We start from the raw sequence: 17,430 nt of genomic DNA, 5'->3' as shown, positions 1-17,430 counted from the left end.
CGTCGGGCGGACGTGCGCGCTCCGGGGCGGGGCCGGGACGGTCCACCAGCCGCCAGGGGCGGGGGGCGGCCAGGTGCGGCGGCGGGCTGGGCGCGGGGCGCGGGGCGATCGCCGGGAGGAGACGCGCGGGGCTGGGCCTTGGGGGCCGGGGGTATGAGGGGCGGCGCGGTGGTGGGCCCGGGGACAGCGCGGCGGGCGCTGCGGGCGGACGAGCCCACGACGGGCCCCCCCGTGCCCCCGCCCCCCAGCGACTGCGGAGAATGAACACCTCGGGTGGCCGAGCTCAGCGGGAGAAGAAACCCCGATGATCTCCGGCTGATCCCGCGCTTGGACCATGTCGGTGGCTTTCGCGTCCGCCCGGCCGAGAGGCAAAGGGGAGGTCACGCAGCAAACCATCCAGAAGGTAGGCGGGGTTCCGCGGGCGGCGCGGGGTGCGGGCGGGCGCGCGCGGGGCTGGGACGCTGGCAGCCGGAGGGCGCGGGGCGCAAACAAAGCCGGGGCGCAGCCGACGGCCGTGACCCCACGGGACCCCGCGAGCTGCCCGCCGCCAGCCTGCGCCAAGTTAGGAGCGGGCTGCGGGCAGGCGCGCGGATGGCGGGTCCGCGCGCCAAGCCGGGCGCAGTGGGCACCCGCCGCCTGCGGGTACCCTGCGCCGCGGGTCGGGGCGCAGGGCGGCTGGGCTGGCGCCCTCGAGTTGGTGTCCGTGGGACGGTGTCTGCTTGTTGGGGACCGGGAACAGCCGGGCCACGCCAGGCGCAGGAGGGACCCGCCTGACTGGCTAAGGCAGTGGCGCAACGCAGCGGGCGCCCCCTGGCCCCAGCGCCCAGCTTGGCGAGTGGAGGGGCACACGGGGCGACCGGGACCCGGCCCAGCAGCTGGCCATGCTCACCCCTCAATAAGGCGCTGGCACCCCGGGGCACGAAGGGACACGTCCCGAGTATGTGATGCCGGCCGCGTTCCGGCCGATCCCTGGCCCTTGGAGGCGCGCTCGACACCTCGCGGCCGACCTGCGGACCGAGCTCTGGGCCCCCGTGCGCGCGGCAAATTGTTTTTCAGCGTGACTCCCAGGCCGTCCTCCCCTCACAGAAACTGGGCAGATCGGCTTTACAGCTTTCCCTGCGTTCGGAAGTTTGGCCTGTGGTCGTCTAGAGATAACCTTTACATGGAGTTGGGGGCACCTTTAGCAAAACCCTTAAGTTTTGAAATTCAGGTTTAAAATTTTCTGCTGTTTCTCTTTAGAAGACGAGTTCAGAAGAAAACGGTTTTAACCTTTGCGATAGAATTTTCTCAACGTTTTTGGTAGCTTTGTTGATTTCTTTCTAAACTCGGAATTTGTGGGATTAACAGCAGTATTGATTGCCATGAGCCTCTTGTTTCCCTGAGGGGATTCACCCCAATGACCTGTCCCCCTTCCTCGGTGATGCCAGGACTTTGTGGACCTTTGCTTGACTGGTTTGGTAGATGAGGAGCCTCAGTAAACTAAACAGGAAAGAGGCCAGCTGAGAAGCAGCAGAAATACAGACTTAAAAGTGTCAGGCACTTTCATTTGTTTATTAAGCACTTATGTGGTGCTTGTTGCATACCAGGCACTGTTCTGAGGGCTCTGCAGATATTAACTCATTTAATTCCTTGTGGTGGTTACTATCATTCTCATTTTATAGATAAGGAAACAGGCAGAGGGCAGCTAAGTGCCTGCTGGTTAGTGATGGAACCAGGAGTCAAACCCAGACAGTGGCTCCAGGGTCCTCCCCAACCTTGACACTCAGTGTGGGAACACTTGGCGAGGCAGACGTCGAGCACTTGCTCAGAGACATACATTGGCAATCCCAAGGGTCTCTGGGCACCCTGGCTTTTGGAGCTTAAGTGTGATGAGCAGAGTTGCTGTCCTGAAGCCACTTTTGCCTTCAACATTCACCCAGTTATTTGTGCTTTGCACCCTCTCCTTAGTAAAGCTCCCCAAATTTTCCAGGCAAAAGCACCACTCCCAAGAAGGAAACCTGTCGCCCGGCCGGGCGTGGCTCAGCGGTTGAGCATCGACCTAGGATCCAGGCCATCAGGGTTCGATTCCCGGTCAGGGCACATGCCCGAGTTGTGGGCTGCAGCCGATCAATGACTCTCTCATCATTGATGTTTCTCTCTCTCTCTCCCTCTCCTTTCCTCTCGGTGAAATCAATAAAAAATATATTTTTTTTAAAAAAAAGAAGGAAACCTGTTGACTGCAGCCTAGGGCAGAAAATCAGGCTGCTGCCCTTTGAAAATGGGTCTTCAGTTTAAGCTGTCATCTGATTTGACCTGGTTGAGCCAGCAATCTGTATATTTGCCTGGGTGTTTTGACAGTGAATTTATGTACCCAGGGCTCTTTTACTGGCAGTCTGAAAGGGCATGAGAGGTGCGTGTCCCACACTCACATGAGCCGTGTCCACAGCGTGTGCTCATGCTCAGAGCATTGAGAAAAGCCAGAATTTTTCAGAAGCTGTGTGGTAGTGAGGGAGCAGGAAGTATACAGCTTAGACCGTATCTGGGTAGGATTCTGCCAAACAAATTCCTACTCACCCTTCAAGGCCCCACTCAACTGTCCCCTCCCTCATGCTGTCTTGGCAGACATGTACTGAGTGTAGCATTTTGACACATTGCACTGGCTGCAAACTTTTTTTTTTTATAAATATTACAGATGTCCCTTTTTCTCCCCAATGACCCATTCCATCCCATCCCATCCCCCTCCCCAGTCCCTCTCCCCACCATTGTCTGTGTGTCCTTGGGTTGTGCATATATGCATATAAATTCTTTAGTTAATCTCTCCCCCTCCACCCACCCACCCTCCTCCCTCCCTCTGACATTCTTCAGTCTCATCTATGCTTCCATGTCATTGAATCTATTCTGTTCATCAGTTTATTAAGGTCTTTAGATTCCACGTATAAGCGAGATCATGTGATGTTTGTCTTTCTCTGCCTGGCTTATTTCACTCAGCATAATTTTCTCCAGGTCCCTCCATACTGTCCCAAAGGGTACGAGATCCTTCTTTACAGCTGCATAGTATTCCATGGTGTGAATGTCCCACAGCTTTTTATCCACTCATCTACTGATGGGCACTTGGGCTGTTTCCAGATCTTAGCTATTGTAAACTGTGCTGCTATGAACATAGGGGTGCGTATATTCTTTCTGATTAGTATCTCAGGATTCTTAGGATATATTTCTAGAATTGGGATCACAAACTTTGCATGTCACTGACTTCTTTGCTGTGCCCAAGCCTGGCACAGTGCCTGGCACAGTCAGTGCCCAGTACATACTACAGTGCCTGTGACATAGGGTATGTCAGTGGAAGTGTTTGGGATAGGTAGATGTCTTCGTTTCCTTTGGCTGCTGTAACAGGGTACGACACACTGGGTGGTTTAAAACTGAAGACATTTATTTTCTTAGTTCTGGAGGCTAGAAGTCTGAAATCAACTTACTATCAGGGTTGGTTCCTATTTGGGGCTCGGGGAGAATCTGTTCCTTCCTTTCCTCTGAGCTTCTGGTGGTTGCTGGCAGTCCTCCTTGCTTCTTGGCCTGCAGAAGCATCATCCCCATCTCTGTCTCTGTCTCATGTGGCTTCTCTTCTCTGTTGTCTGTGTCCAAATTTCCCTCTTCTCGTAAGGACACCCGTCATGGGATTTAGGACCCACCTTAATCTGGTCTGACGTCATCTTAACTTTGCTATGTTTGCAAAGACCCTATTTCCAACTGAGGTCCCGTTGCCAGGTACCAGGGTTTGGATTGAACCTATTTTGAGGGTCACAGTTCAACCCACTACAAAGGACATGTGGGGAAAGGGTGTTCCAGACAAGGAGAACCAAGGAGCAGAGGTGGGAGGGTCTGGAAGATCCAGGGAGTTGCAGGTGGTCCTGCACATGGTGAGCAAGGAGCAGGCATGAGATGCAAAATGGAGGGGCAGGGAGTGCCAGCTGAACTGGGGAACTTGTGGGGGCGGGGGTAAGACGGTTTAGCTTGTGGCAACCAAGCAGTTTTCATGCTGGGTGAGATGCAGGCAGAACTGGAACTGTGCTTTGGTGAGAACCACAGGGGACCCTGAGATGGAGATAGGAAGTGTCCCAGCAAAATCCCATGGCCCTCAGGCCTAGCTAGCTGGCCTGGAGTCCAGGACCTGCCCTGCAAAGCTCTCCACTGGTTTGGGACCAGGGAGTCCTTGCTGTCCAGTGCTGTGCTCCCAACACCATTGGGCCATCTCCATGAACTGCAAGGCTGGGCTTGGGCTCCTTGGAGGGGGCCCTTGAGCACCAGGCCTTGGCTGGCATGCAGGTGCCTCCTTGCTACTTGGCACAGGTAATTGCTTAATAAATAAATGTAACTTTCATTGTTACTGTTTGTATTGCAGCTCTTGGTTGGTTTTCTCTGCAGGAGGGTGGGAATGGTGTCTTCTTCTGTCCCAGTACCTTGTCCAGGGGGAGATAAGCTCCATGGGAACAGGATGGAGTTGATAGGAAGGTGGGCATCTGGGATGCTTGCCATGTGGCCTGGAATAGGAAAATGAGACCAGTGAGGGCAGGTGCCATGCCCAGGATCTGAGAGCCAGGGACAGGTCGAAACTGGGGCAACCCTGCCCCATTGTTTGGGCCAGCCCTGTCTGTGCCAAGGAGCACGGGGTGGAGGGTGGGCTCTCTGTGCTCTCTCAGATGTGGAACATGTGTTCCAGAACGTGGTCTAATTTGGTAAGGAAGGTACATGGACTATTTTCAAAAATTAGAGCTGTCCCCACAACTGCAAATGGCTTGGGGACTCCTAACCTCCCTTAACTTGGTTAACCGATCGTTTTAGGCAGTTGTTACTAAAAGTGCTTTCTCCCCAGGGAAGGGGCACTGTCCCCTCATTCCAGGCCTTGGGCCAGCCCTGGGGAGGGTGGGGATCGCCCCCTTAGCTGGGTAGTGACCTAGGGAGAGCCAGGGTTTCCCTCCTCACGTTTGTTTCTAGGTTAGACTCTACTCATCAATACCACCCATGCACGTGAAGAGTTATAGAGCTGCGAGGTGTGATTCTTCTACCTCCTGCTCTGTTCCCGCTTCCCAGCAATACCCTCTTGTCCTTCTCATCACTAAACCAAGTGGCTGCTTCTTAGATGTTTTTAGTTCTAGGCTCTGTCATCCTCATCGGGCTCTAGCTGCTATAGACGGGGTGCTTAAATGGCAGACATTTCTTTCTCACAGTTCTGGAGCCTGGAAGTCCAAGGTCGCGGTGCTGCAGGTTCGGTTCTTGGTGGTGTCTTCTCTCACTGTCCTCATGGTGCACAGAGCTGGACAGGGCCCTCTGTGTCCTCATAGCTTTCTTCTCAGGCTATCATTTGCCTTTCTCACTCCCTGAGTCCCCCACTCCCCATTTCCTGCCAGGTGCGCAGTGGGGAAGGTCCAGGGATCTCAGCCAGGGTTCCCCATTGTGGGTTCCCCCGTGTGGCTCAGTGTCACATTCAGCACCCCAGGATCTCTAATCCTGTTATCACTTGTCCATTTGCTTCTAGAATCCTGCTGCAGCACAGCTGTCTCGGCCCTATCCCCTCTGTCCCTGTGAATGTTTGCCTTTTCCATCCCTTACTCACTGGGGTAGGTCTGCGAGGGTTTTCGGCCCAGTGAGCACCCACCTGGCCCTTTTACCCACATGTTGTGGACTTTTCCTGAGTGTTTCTGTGTGTGTGTTTGTGTGTTTTAATTTTAATTTTAATCCTCACCTGAAGATATTTTTTCCATTGCTTTTCGGGGCGGGGTGGGGGCGAGAGAAACATCCATGTGAGAGAGACACGTCGATGGGTTGCCTCCCGCAGGCACCGCAACCGGGGCCCAGGATCGAGCCTGCAACCAAGGTACGTGCCCTTGGCCGAAATGGAACCCACAACCCTTTAGTCTGCAGGCCGATGCTCTAACCACTGAGCAGAACCGGCCAGGGCTTCCTGAATGTTTTTAACTTAGTTGAGACAGTATTCGGTGTCTCACTTTTCTTTCTTTTTTAAAAAACATTTTGTAACATTTTCTCAAGCTGATAAATTTTGTAACATTTTCTCATGCTGATAAACTTTGTAATTTTCTCATGCTGATAAAGATGACAAAAACCTTTGAAATGCTGCTTAACATCTTCCATGGCTGTACCGTAACTTGCATAAGTCTCCACAGAAGTCTCCTGGCGTTGCCCATTTAGCCCCCAGGACTTGCCGAAGTGAACATCCCGTACTGAAAATGTTTTAGTGCTTACGCACTGGGTGTCCTTGGGAGAGAATTCCTGCCCGGGGGCGTGAAGCTTCCAAGGAAAGAAAGCTCTGTTACAGTTGTTTTCCTTTGTTAACTGATCTGGAGAAAAGAATCATAATGTGTGAATGACCGGAATGCCCTTTCCTGATGTGTGGGAGCACCCTTCACCTGCCCCAGGTGAGCAGGGCAGGCAGCTCTGGGCTCACAGCGCCCCCTGGTGGCTCCCTGGTGAGCCTGCTCCTGGGCCGAGGTGGGAATTGCTGGACTTGGGGCACCACCTCCACAGTGGGGACAGAGTGGAAAGCATGAGGAGGAAGTTATAATGTAAATAAAAATCAAAGCAAGAGGAACCAGCCCTGGTGACTCAGGCTGAGATGCGGCAGGGAAGGGGGGGGGGGCGCAGCTGATCTTGGCCCTGCAGTGTAGTGGGGTCCAGGTCCTCTGTGCCCCCATCTCCTCCGTGGGTGGGTTTGGGCCCAGGGCTCTGTAGAAGCAGGACATACCATCGGAGCCCAGTTAGGCGGCCGTGTTGCACAGGGAGGGAGTGGCACTGGGACGATGTGCTGGGTCACACACGGTGGCAGGTAGGTGGGTCCCTCTGCCCCCTTGCTGCCAGGGCCTCACTCGCTCAGGCTGGCAGAGCTGAGCATGTCTGGAGGAACCTCTGGGGCCAGATGACTGGGTACAACCTGGTGGGGACGAAAGAAATAAACTTTTCCTTTGGCAACAGTTTCTGGGCAAAGGCCTTTTATGTGAAGCGGCACTTGCTGTGGGCTCGGTTCTCCTGCTCCCTCCAGAGCAGGAGGCTGGCTGCATGCGTGGCCGTGAGTAAGCCACACCCTTCTCCGCCTCTCCATGTCCAGGTGGAGAATGCTTCCCCTGGGCCCGCCCAGCTGGCCATCCTGTGTGCTCACCGGTCTCTGCCACATGTCCATCCCCTCGTCCCCTCCCATTAGGCTGTCCTCTCTCTCTGGCTCCTCCCATCACCTCCTCCTGGATCTCCCAGCCGTACCGCATGGCCGTCCTAGGACGTGGCTATTGTAGGTCTTGCAATGCTCTGTGGGGATGAGAGCTGCCTCCCCTGGGAGGGACTCTTGTGTGGCTGGCATTTGAGGGCCTCACACCCTCCAGACAGGTCTTGGGGTCCTGGATCCGTGTTATAGATTCTTAACTCACCCTAGCTGGACAGGTGCATTGTCCTCAGGGGCCCTAGATGGGGGTGGGTTCTGGGGGCCGTGGGATCCCATCTGCAGGTAAGAGAACTTGGGGCCTGACCATGGGGTGGTAGGGGCTGTGTGCTTAGCACGGGGCTGTAGAAAGGGCTCGGCCCTGCTGGCTGAGGTATACATAAGAGTGGCAGTGTATATATAGAATGCCCGCATGCTGACAGCAGGCATTGTCACATCTAGTCAGCGACTGAGCCCACGGCCCATAACCTCCAGCAGGGCACCATAGATGCACCCATGTCTCGTGCTCATGTCTGCTTCTTCCTCAGATGCTGGACGAGAACCACCACCTGATACAGTGCATACTGGACCATCAGAGCAAGGGCAAGACGGCCGAGTGTGCCCAGTGAGTGCCTGCCCCCAGCCCAGCTGTCGGGGAGTGTAGACTGTCTTTGCCCAGTGCCAGGAAGGCCTCCATTGGGGCGTTGAGTGGCCTAAGTACATTGGTCTGTGGAAGTCACCTAAGCCACTGAACATTGTCCCCCGGGAGACAGTCACATTGCCCCCAGGTTGCTCCCCAATAAGGAGTGGAGAGTTTGAAGGGAAATGGAAGTGTGGGAGGAGAGAGGGCCGCTGGAGAGGCCCAGGCTGGACACTACTGGCAGCTCTGTGAGCAGTTGGTGGACACACGAGAAGACAGTGAGCTCCATCCAGGTAGGACCTCAGGTGTGGACACAGAGTAGATGCGTGAGCTGGGCAGCAGAGCCACCTGGAGGGTGACGTGTGCGCCCATTGTACCCACCTGGGGCATCTCACATCGAGCTGCGCTTCCTCCTCTCCCAGCACCTCTTCGGGGGGTGAGCGTCGAGTCAGCCAGGCTCATCTGCAGGGGGGCTTGTCCCCACCCTCTTTCTGAAGAGGCCAGGCAGCGCCTCCCCCTGGGCCACCACCTTGGAGTCTTTGCAGTGTTTTGTCATTGGACAGGAGTGCACTCTCCACCTGGCCCAACTCATACTGCAGAGCACTCGGCTGCCTGCCCTGTCCCCAGGGGTCCTCTGGGGCCAACATCCCTGGGCGGGCTGCAGGGCAAGGCTGTCCTGGGTGAACTTGGCTTTGGATTGGCCTGCAGGCTCCCCTGCTCACTGCATGCCCCTCACCTGCAGGTATCAGCAGATCCTGCACCGGAACCTCGTCTACCTGGCCACGATCGCAGACTCCAACCAGAACATGCAGTCCCTGCTCCCTGCCGTGAGTGCTGGGGGGGGTGTCCCAGCGCAGTCAGGCACTGCCTCAGACTGCTGGCGAGGGAACAGAGGTCTGAAGTCTTACCTGGCCTGGCCAAGGTCCCCAACGGGGTGAGATGGGGCGGATACTCCCATCATAAGAGAAGTCATTTGGACTAGTACCTGGAGTGGCTGCTGGCTGGTAGTCATTCTCTGAGCTGACCCTCCTTCCATAACCTCTTGTCGCCCACAGCCACCCAGCCAGAACATGAACCTGGGCCCCGGAGCGCTGTCCCAGAGCAGTGCCAGTCAGGGCCTGCACTCCCAGGGCAGCCTCAGCGACGCCATCAGCACTGGCCTGCCCCCGACTTCCCTCATGCAGGGCCAGATCGGCAATGGTGAGCACCCCAGGGGTGGCATTTGGGTTTGCAGTTGGTTCCTGCAACAGTGGCACCAACACAGGCTCCCAGGTGGCCCTGCAGGGCTGAGCATGGGAGAGCCCTCTCCTCCCAGAGATCCTGGCTGCGGGCAGCTGCAGTGCCGGAGCGAGGGGCTAGCATGCAGAGCATAGCCCTCAATCCAGATCTCTTGTGATCCACATCTCAGATTAGGGCCACTTCAGATCACAACATGGGGTTCCATGGGGACTTTCTAATGAGAATGAAAATGCTCCTGTCTCCAGACCTAGAACTGTTGACAGCTGCCGGGACCTATTAGTGACAGTGTAACAGTACACATACAATTCATCTCCTTGAGGGAAACCAGCGTGCCTGGCAGGGGGGCCAGGCCTGCCATCAGAGGCGCCTTTAGATGCTCGAAGGCATCCTCACCTGTTCCTCCTGGCAGGTCCGAATCACGTGTCCATGCAGCAGACGGCACAGAGCACGCTGCCCACGACCTCCATGAGCATGTCCGGCAGTGGCCACGGTTCAGGGCCTGGCTACAGCCACTCTGGACCTGCCTCACAGAGCGTGCCCCTGCAGGGCCAAGGTGCCATCAGCAACTACGTGTCACGGGCCAACATCAACATGCAGTCCAACCCAGGTAATGCCCCACCTCGTCCCAGGCCCATGCCCCTCCAAAATGTGCAGGTCACACACAGTCTGCCCTCCTGCTGGGCTCTGGGCTGGTGCTGAGGGAGGAGAGGATGAGTCCCAAGGGTCCCCCTCCTCCAGGAGCTTTCCCAGGGCTGGAGGTTGGTGGGTATAAGTCAGGCGCGGCCCAGCTTTGGGGGGGCCACGGCTTAGAGGAGGCTCTGCAGAAGGTAGCCTGTGCCCTGCTGAGAGGACAGGACCGGGGTCACTCAGGTGGGGGGCGGCACGGTGGAGCAGAGGGGTGGGAGGTAAAGGGTGGCTGAGCTGCCCGGGCATTCTCCCCAGAGGGACCCCAAGGGCTGGGCTGTCCACCACAGTGGCCTCGGGGCTCTGAGCACTTGGGGAGCATCAGGTCCAAACTGAGGTGTCACATGAGTCTTAGACACTGGATTTCAGAGGCTCAGGCCAGAAAAGAGGATGTGAGGCATCTCCTCGATTTTTAGTATTAGTTACATACTGAAAACGACCCTATTTTGGATATATTAAGTCAAATAAAGAGTATTACTAAAACAGGTTTTACCTATTTCTTTTCACTCTTGATGTGGCTCACATCCCATTGTGTTGGGCGTTGCTGAATGAGAGGGTTCTGAGCAGGGTGACAGAGTGGACAGGCAGGTGGCTGGGAGCCGTGTGGCATTTTCTGAATGTTACACATTGTAAGGGTTGGCACAGAGGTTTGCTGGTAGGAAGTGTGACGGGGACCGGAGGGGACAATCTCTAGGAGGAGCCGTAGGACAACAGGGAAGGCTCACCTGGGAGAAGGGAGCCGCCGGGGGCAGGGGCACCGCCCGGGAGCTTCCCGGGGTTATTGGGTCTGTCGTGTCGCCCAGTGTCCATGATGCATCAGCAGGCTGCCTCGTCCCACTACAACTCGGCGCAGGGCGGGAGCCAGCACTACCAGGGCCAGCCGTCCATCCCCATGATGGGCCAGAGTGCGCAGGGGAGCGGCATGATGGGGCAGCGGCCCATGGCGCCCTACCGGCCCTCCCAGCAAGGTACAGCCTGCACCGGGAGCCCGTGTGCTCCTCTCTGGGGCCAGGGGAGCGGGGGTGAGACCGTGGATTCATTGGATTGCACAAGGACGCTGGGGGCTGGAGCTGCATGGTGCCAGGAAACGTTCAAGCTGGAAAGCCATTGCCTGCCTGGGGGCGGTGAGGCTGGAGCCCTGGGCGGGGCCGTGGGCGGGCGGCTGTGTGTAAGTGGACAGTCCGGGGTGTGGAGGGCCGGCTGTGGGGACAGTGCTCCGGTGTCCCTGGGCGTGGGGGGGTGTCCTGACCGTGGCCCTCTGAGGAGGCGCCCGTGGGGCAGGCCCGAGCTCACCCCGGCCCGCCCGCCGCAGGCTCGTCCCAGCAGTACCTGGGCCAGGAGGAATACTACGGGGGCGAGCAGTACGGCCACGGCCAGGCCGCGTCAGAGCCGCTCAGCCAGCAGTACTACGCCGACGGTGAGGCTCCGACCGCGCTCCCACCTCGCCCGACGCCGGCCCACCCAGGCCCCGCCCGCGCCTGAGTGACGGGCCCACGGAAGCTTCCAGGACTGGCCATGGCCACTGGCCTCCTGGGCTGCTCGCTTCTCTTCCCGAGAGGCAGCGGAGCCAGGACCAGCTGTGTGACCCTCCGAGCAGGTGCTGTGGCTGCGAGGGGGGGACGCAGCTGCCTCTGAAACGCCTTCCAGGAAGGAAGGCCTGGCCCGCTGCTCACGTCTCCTAACACTCGGCTCCCAGCTGCTCGGTGGGAATGTCTGTAGAGGGCTTTCCTCCTCCCTTCACCTTCCAGTCATCTCTAATAGTCCCAGGCCCTGCAGGTGGCGTTTGCAGTGGTAGGAAGTCATGGCTAGGGAGGAGAGGGGCTCCCTGACAGGGACCAGGCGTGATCGGGCCGGGGGTGGCTGACACCAACGCAAGGCAAGCCGGGCCCACCACATAGCGGTGATGAGTCCTCGGAGGGGCCCCAGCTCCCCTGATGGGTTATCCTGCAGCCTGGACAGTGGGATGATTACCATGCAGCAGTGTTGACAGCCAGTGGCACTGGTGCTTGTCATGTGTCGGGCACTGAATGTTGGCAGCCCTCTCCGGAACCCAGGGGCAGCGTGGCTGTCTGTATTTTACTTACAGGGACTGATGGTGGGCTCCTTCATGGGTTCCATCTTTGGGGAACCAATCCTGCCCAGCTTTGGCCAATGCCCAACCCCATAGCACTGCTGGTCTGGCTCACGGCTATTCCCGTTCTCCCCTGCCCCAGCTTTGGTGGTCAGGCCCCTGATTGCCAGCTATCCTGTCTGCTTTCGTCTGCTTGCAGGGCATGGTGACTACGCCTATCAGCAGTCGTCCTACTCGGAGCAGAGCTACGACCGGTCCTTTGAGGAGCCCACGCAGCATTACTATGAGGGTGGTAAGGCTCACCGTGGTGGGGTGGGTAGTGTGCCTCAGCTCAGGCACCATCTTGCAAGCACTGGACACGCTCAGAGTAGGGGCAGAGCTTTGTGGGGTCACATTGACTTCTGTAAGTGGGAGGTCAGGCTGTGCCTGGGCCCCAAGCCCCTGGTGCATTCAGGAAATGGAAGGGTTGGCCACGTTGGGGCCACGGGGTCCAGACTCTGCCCTGTGACAAGGCTGTGTGTGCAAGCCACCCTCAAATGCCAAATTCACCAAGAGACCAAAGGGGGAGGCAGACTAGGCCAGCTTGTGGGTTAATGGGTTTAACAGGAACCTACATTCAGGAACGGGTCCTGGGCAGCTACAAACAGCAGAAATCAACTCCACGTCTCCTCTACTCCGCAGGGAACTCGCAGTATAGCCAGCAGCAGGCAGGGTACCAGCAGGGTGCGGCCCAGCAGCAGACGGGGTACCAACAGCAGTACCCCAACCAGCAGAGCTACCCAGGCCAGCAGCCAGGCTACGGTAAGCGGGCACTCCCTGCACAGACCCCACAGCAGTGCTGTCGTCCTGGCACTCACTTGCTACGCTGTCACTTCGGAATAGCTTTAGATTTGCGGGAAAGCTGCAAGGAGAGGAGAGTTCTTTTGTTAGCTTTGTGCCTTGTCATGGTGCAGCTTTCACACTAAGAAGCCAACATCGGTCCATCGCTGTGGCCTAAACCCTCGGGATTCAGATCTCACTCGTTTTCCCTGAGTGTCCTGTTTTGTCTGGGGACCCAGCTGGAATCTTAGGCTTCTCTGGGCTCAAACAGTTTCTCAGACTTTCCTTGCCTTTCTTTTTTTCTTTTTTTGTAAATCCTCACCTGAGTATGTGTTCATTGATTTTGAGAGAGAGAGAGAGAGAGAAAGAAACATCAATGTGAGAGAAACCTTGATTGGTTGCCTCCCCTACATGCCCTGACTAGGGATCAAACCCACAAGGTATGTGCCCTGGCCGGGACTCGAACTTGAAACCTTTCTGTGGCGCAAAGGACGGCACTGCAGCCCGTGAGCCCCGCCAGGGCACCATGTCTTTCTTGACTTTGGCAGTTGTGAGGAGGGCAGGCAGGTACCTTGTAGGACGTCCCTTGGGGGATTTGTCTGATGTTTTTCTCAGGATGAGGCTGAGTCATGGGCTTTGGAAAGGCCACAGAGATAGGGAGCCCTTGTTGTCACCTCCGGTGCTGACTGGGTCAGGGGGCGTCTGTCTCCTCTGACCTTTGGAACACGCCCCGGAGGACAGTTCGCACTGGGGGCAGGGGTGGTCTGCATGGATTGTTCAGAATCTTTGTGTCCAGAAGGTCTGTCTCCTCCACTGAGTCACTAGCCGACATTTACAGGAGACAACTTCATGGTTGGGCCCCAGAAGACAACACTTTACTTTTAGTTACTACAGAAATGTCACAGAAATCAGTCACATACAGAAATGTAAAAAAAGAATTTGTAAATATAAAAAATTCTATGTAGCACATTGTCCAACTACAATGAAATAACATTAAAAACAGCCCTGGCCGGTTTGGCTCAGTGGTAAGAGTGTCAGCCCACAGACGGAAGGTTCCCGGGTTCGATGCCAGCCAAGGGCACGCGCCTCGGCTGCAGGCTCGATCCCCAGCCCCAGCTGGGGCTCGTTCAGGAGGTGCCCAGTCGATGTGTCTGTCTCATGTCGATGTTTCTCTCTCTCCCCCCCTTCCGCTCTCTCTGAAAAGCAATGGAAAAAATATCCTCGGGTGGGGATTAAAAAAATAAGGGCAAACTAGAATTTAAAAATCACTGTATTGGTGCACGTGGACATTAGCCTCTCGCGTTGGGTTGTGATTCAGCGCTTGTTTATTTGTTGTCCGCGTCATCCCAGCGCTGGCTCCTGGGACCCTGGATGTGCCCCATCCTGTTTCCGAGCACTTCTTTACTTCTGGGACCACAGTGCTGCCCCCGCCCAGCTTTTCTGAATTCTTCCCACAACCTTCGGCTTAGTTTCCACAGGAGTGATCACTGTCTGCCCCTTGCTAGCGTGCCCACCCGCTGCTGTGAACTCACCTGGTGATAGTCACCACTGCATGTGATGTGGAGTGTGTGGGGCAGCGGGGGTGCTGGACAGCGGCTCGGCTGGGGTGCAGCACAGCCAGCCTGGCCCAGGGAGCGCACTGGCTGTGCCCGCTTGCTGAGGAGCCTGGGTCTGTCGTCCGGAGCTTCCCAGGGGGCGGGGAGCACTGGGGTGGCCTCACGGCTGGTGTGTTCCCAGGGCCAGCCCAGGGAGCCCCCTCGCAGTACTCCAGCTACCAGCAAGGACAAGGCCAACAGTATGGGAGCTACAGGGCGTCGCAGACCGGCCCGTCCGCACAGCAGCAGCGGCCCTATGGCTACGAGCAGGCAAGCTTTCCCCTCGTGCAGGTCTGCGTGTCCGTCAGAACACGACCAAGGTTCTCTGTGGTCACAAGGAGTGATGCGATGAACCGGCTGGCTTCCAGGGGGCTGATCTCTGACCCTGTAAGGTTTCATAAATTACCTCGACAGCTCACCCTGACCGGACAGCTGGTTTTGTGCTTCCTAACCTCTCAGATTCCAGCATCCTCCCCTGCCGTGGAGGCTCATGTGTGCCTCCCAGCTGAGAGCTGGGGACACACAGCAGCTACACACAGGTGGCCGCGCCTTTAGAGCTGGACGCTGCCTGGGGGCTGGGATGGAGTCAGGCCAATAGTTCTAGGAAGGAGGGCCCAGAGGGGCCAAGGGACAGAGTGAAGGGTGGCTGGGCTGGCTCAGACCAGCATGGGGGCCCTCTACGCTGAAAAAGCCAGTGACCACCCTGTTGGTAGATCTGGGCAGGAGGCCATCAGCTTGTTCGCCTGCTGTGCCTCCTTCCTTGTCTCATCCTGCAGGTTGGCTGAGATAGCGCTTTCTGCTCATGACAGGGGTATAATCTCTGTCCTGGTCTCTTGCAGGGCCAATATGGAAATTACCAGCAGTAAAGGACAGTGTTCCTGGTGGAGCTTTGCAGTGGTGCATCCTTCCATGGTGGACGGGCCTGTGGCGGTTCTGATGAACTATGGCCTGTCGGTTGCCCCTTCGCCCCACACGTGTCTCGTGAAGTGTGCACATTTCATTCTGGGTATGATGCCAAGTGTGCACCGGGGCTGTGGGACCTCGTTCTGACGGTGTGGCGTGCCTGGTGCTCTGTATAGTATCATGTCCGTACAGTGAATGGAGATGCCAGCCCTTTTTTGTTCCCCTCAATGTTTCTAGTTAGCTTTAGGGGTCCTCTTGCCATCAGAGTATTCTGTGCCCAGCAATGGGACATCTACAAGATGCCATAGTTGGTGTATCCATATAAACAGACCTTAGGTCCAGCTCTCCTCGCGCAGTGGTATTGTGGATTGTAAACCTGTGTCACTGGCGACCCCGCAGCTGGACCTGCTTGCACAACCCTGGATGCAGCCCCTTCCTGTGCCTCAGTGGGGTGGGGCTTCGTCTGTATTTTGGGTCTGTTTCTGTTAAAGCATAAATGTTTCATGTGGAGAAGCTGCAAACTGTCCCTGCCCCATGGTTTCCAGAGCTTGCTCATGGCCTGTGTCTCTAGCCAATTCCCTTTATCCAAAAAGTTACATGTTCTTGTTTTAAAAAGTAAAGAGGGATCGTGACTATGTTGCAAATATGACCCAGGGAGGTGCAGTACCTGCAGGCGGAGTGGAGGTTCCCTGACATTGGTCTCCAGCCCTTGTTTCTATCTGATAGTCATTTTGGGGATTTGAATATTTACTATTCCCCATTCTAAATTTATAGCTAAAAATAGTGATCCCAAATTTTCCACACAGTTGGCCAGTTGTTCATTTTATGTTATTTCTTCCAGGACCTGCTTGTTTAGATCTCCAAGCAAGCATTCCTTTTCTTTTAGGAATATCTGAAACTCACATCTCGTTTTTTAAAAGAACCCCAGTGAGTTTACTGTGTTCTTCTGAGTGAAAAGGAAGGTTCTGTGTAGGAAGCTTGGGTGATTTTTACATTCCCAGGACGTTAAATCCCATTTAAATTCTGTGCACACATTAAAGACAGCTCACTTGGAAAAGTCTGGTCAGAGGGAAAATCCTACATTTCACTAAGACTGATGTTTTATCAGTCTTTACTTGGATAATAATATCCACTTTAACTGTGAATCCTTTAAAAACATCTTTGGATAAATGCTGACATATTTCCAAGAACAACCAAAAATAAATACAAAAAACATCCAGTTCTTGATACATCAGGTCTACTGGGATAGAAGCGTTTATTCAAAAGCCCTTAACTGGTAAGGGCCTAAAAGGACATAGCTGTATGGAATTGCTGGGGTGGGAGGTCCTCCTGCGGGGTGACACCGGGTGGGCAGCGTCCTCCCTCCGGATTTTGTTTCCTTTCCTGACAGTTTTAAGAGAACTAATTTGCAAACTTAATCAGGGACTAAAATTTCCCACTGAAAATGTTAAACATTTTAGATAACTGTGAATCTAGTTTATTTTTATTCCTTGCCATCCTGGGAATATGCCTTTTACGTGTGTGGGTTTGTGGTTTTTTTTTAAGTGCTGTGTGGATACTTTTTGAAAGAAAAGGACACTTGAAAGTTATCCCAAAACTTCAATCTGAAATGTCTTACATTAAGAATTTCTTGAATGTTGTGTACATATTTTAAAAAGCACTTTGTGAAATAGTTTGTACATTGATTTCCTAATTTATACATGCTTTTTGGTGTTAACATATTTAAGGATTAATAACAGAATGTTTATTTAATGTGTTGTCCGTTTTTATGTGACATGGGGGGGTGATGCCAGCAGTTGTCGCTGACTGTCCTGTTTTCTCTTCTGTGATGTTTGCAGCAGCTCGGGCTTAAACGAGCGGCTGGCGCGGGGCGCGGGCGGCGGGAGAGGCAGGGCCAGGCGCCGCCGGCCCGGCAGGGGGCGCTGGACGGGGCGGCTGCGGCAGCGCCGGGGGCTCCGCGCCCCTCGGGCTGGCCCCGGGCCCGCTGCTGAAAGGCGGAGGGGCTGTGGGGGCCCCGCGCCTCGGGCGCTGCGCGCCGCGCCCCATCCCTGAGCCGCGAGCACCCCCCTTCTGCTGACCGGACAGGCCCAGTTCGTCTTCGTTGTGAGCACAGGACGTTTTTTTCAGGATCATCTATCTCGGTTCACTTTTTTCCCAGCCAGAGTTTGGCGTATAAATTGTTTATGCTTTTGGTGTAATTAATAAACTGGTTCTTCAAGTCATCCTAAAAAGTGAGTTTTCCTCAAGTGAACGAGATGCCCAGTCCCCCGCGTGACTCCCTGGGGCGTCCCCTTCCCGGCGGGCC

At 55.7% G+C, this 17,430-nt stretch overlaps 1 protein-coding gene across 2 annotated transcripts; it reads left to right on the top strand.

The window, feature by feature from the left end:
• Positions 1-239: 239 nt before the first annotated feature.
• On the top strand, positions 240-17,345 carry SS18L1 (SS18L1 subunit of BAF chromatin remodeling complex). Of its 2 annotated transcripts, none has more exons than XM_081150035.1 (11): positions 240-403; positions 7,723-7,799; positions 8,557-8,641; positions 8,870-9,014; positions 9,463-9,660; positions 10,541-10,705; positions 11,050-11,154; positions 12,008-12,100; positions 12,490-12,609; positions 14,365-14,492; positions 15,062-17,345. In XM_081150035.1, exons 1-11 carry the CDS (start codon positions 335-337, stop codon positions 15,086-15,088), a joined length of 1,212 nt encoding a protein of 403 aa, XP_081006161.1. In that variant the 5' UTR covers positions 240-334; the 3' UTR covers positions 15,089-17,345. The 2 variants fall into 2 exon arrangements, with proteins under 2 accessions (XP_081006161.1, XP_081006162.1); XM_081150036.1 differs by having other exon boundaries at positions 258-403; positions 12,008-12,097; positions 15,062-16,875.
• Positions 17,346-17,430: the final 85 nt, after the last annotated feature.

The sequence above is a fragment of the Miniopterus schreibersii genome (assembly GCF_964146895.1).
Source record: "Miniopterus schreibersii genome assembly, chromosome: 10".
In the NCBI taxonomy this organism is placed as follows: domain Eukaryota; kingdom Metazoa; phylum Chordata; class Mammalia; order Chiroptera; family Miniopteridae; genus Miniopterus; species Miniopterus schreibersii.
The sequence above is the reverse complement of the archived record's forward strand: the minus strand, read 5'-3'. Positions and strand labels throughout refer to the sequence as shown.

What these genes read in the sequence shown, in the direction of transcription:
- SS18L1 (XM_081150035.1), top strand. Translation starts at nt 335, where the DNA reads ATGTCGGTGGCTTTCGCGTCCGCCCGGCCGAGAGGCAAAGGGGAGGTC. An exon ending in AAGACGGCCGAGTGTGCCCA is followed by an intron (nt 7,800 to 8,556) that starts GTGAGTGCCTGC and finishes CCTCACCTGCAG; the next exon opens with GTATCAGCAGATCCTGCACC. An exon ending in CCAGCAGTACTACGCCGACG is followed by an intron (nt 11,155 to 12,007) that starts GTGAGGCTCCGA and finishes GTCTGCTTGCAG; the next exon opens with GGCATGGTGACTACGCCTAT.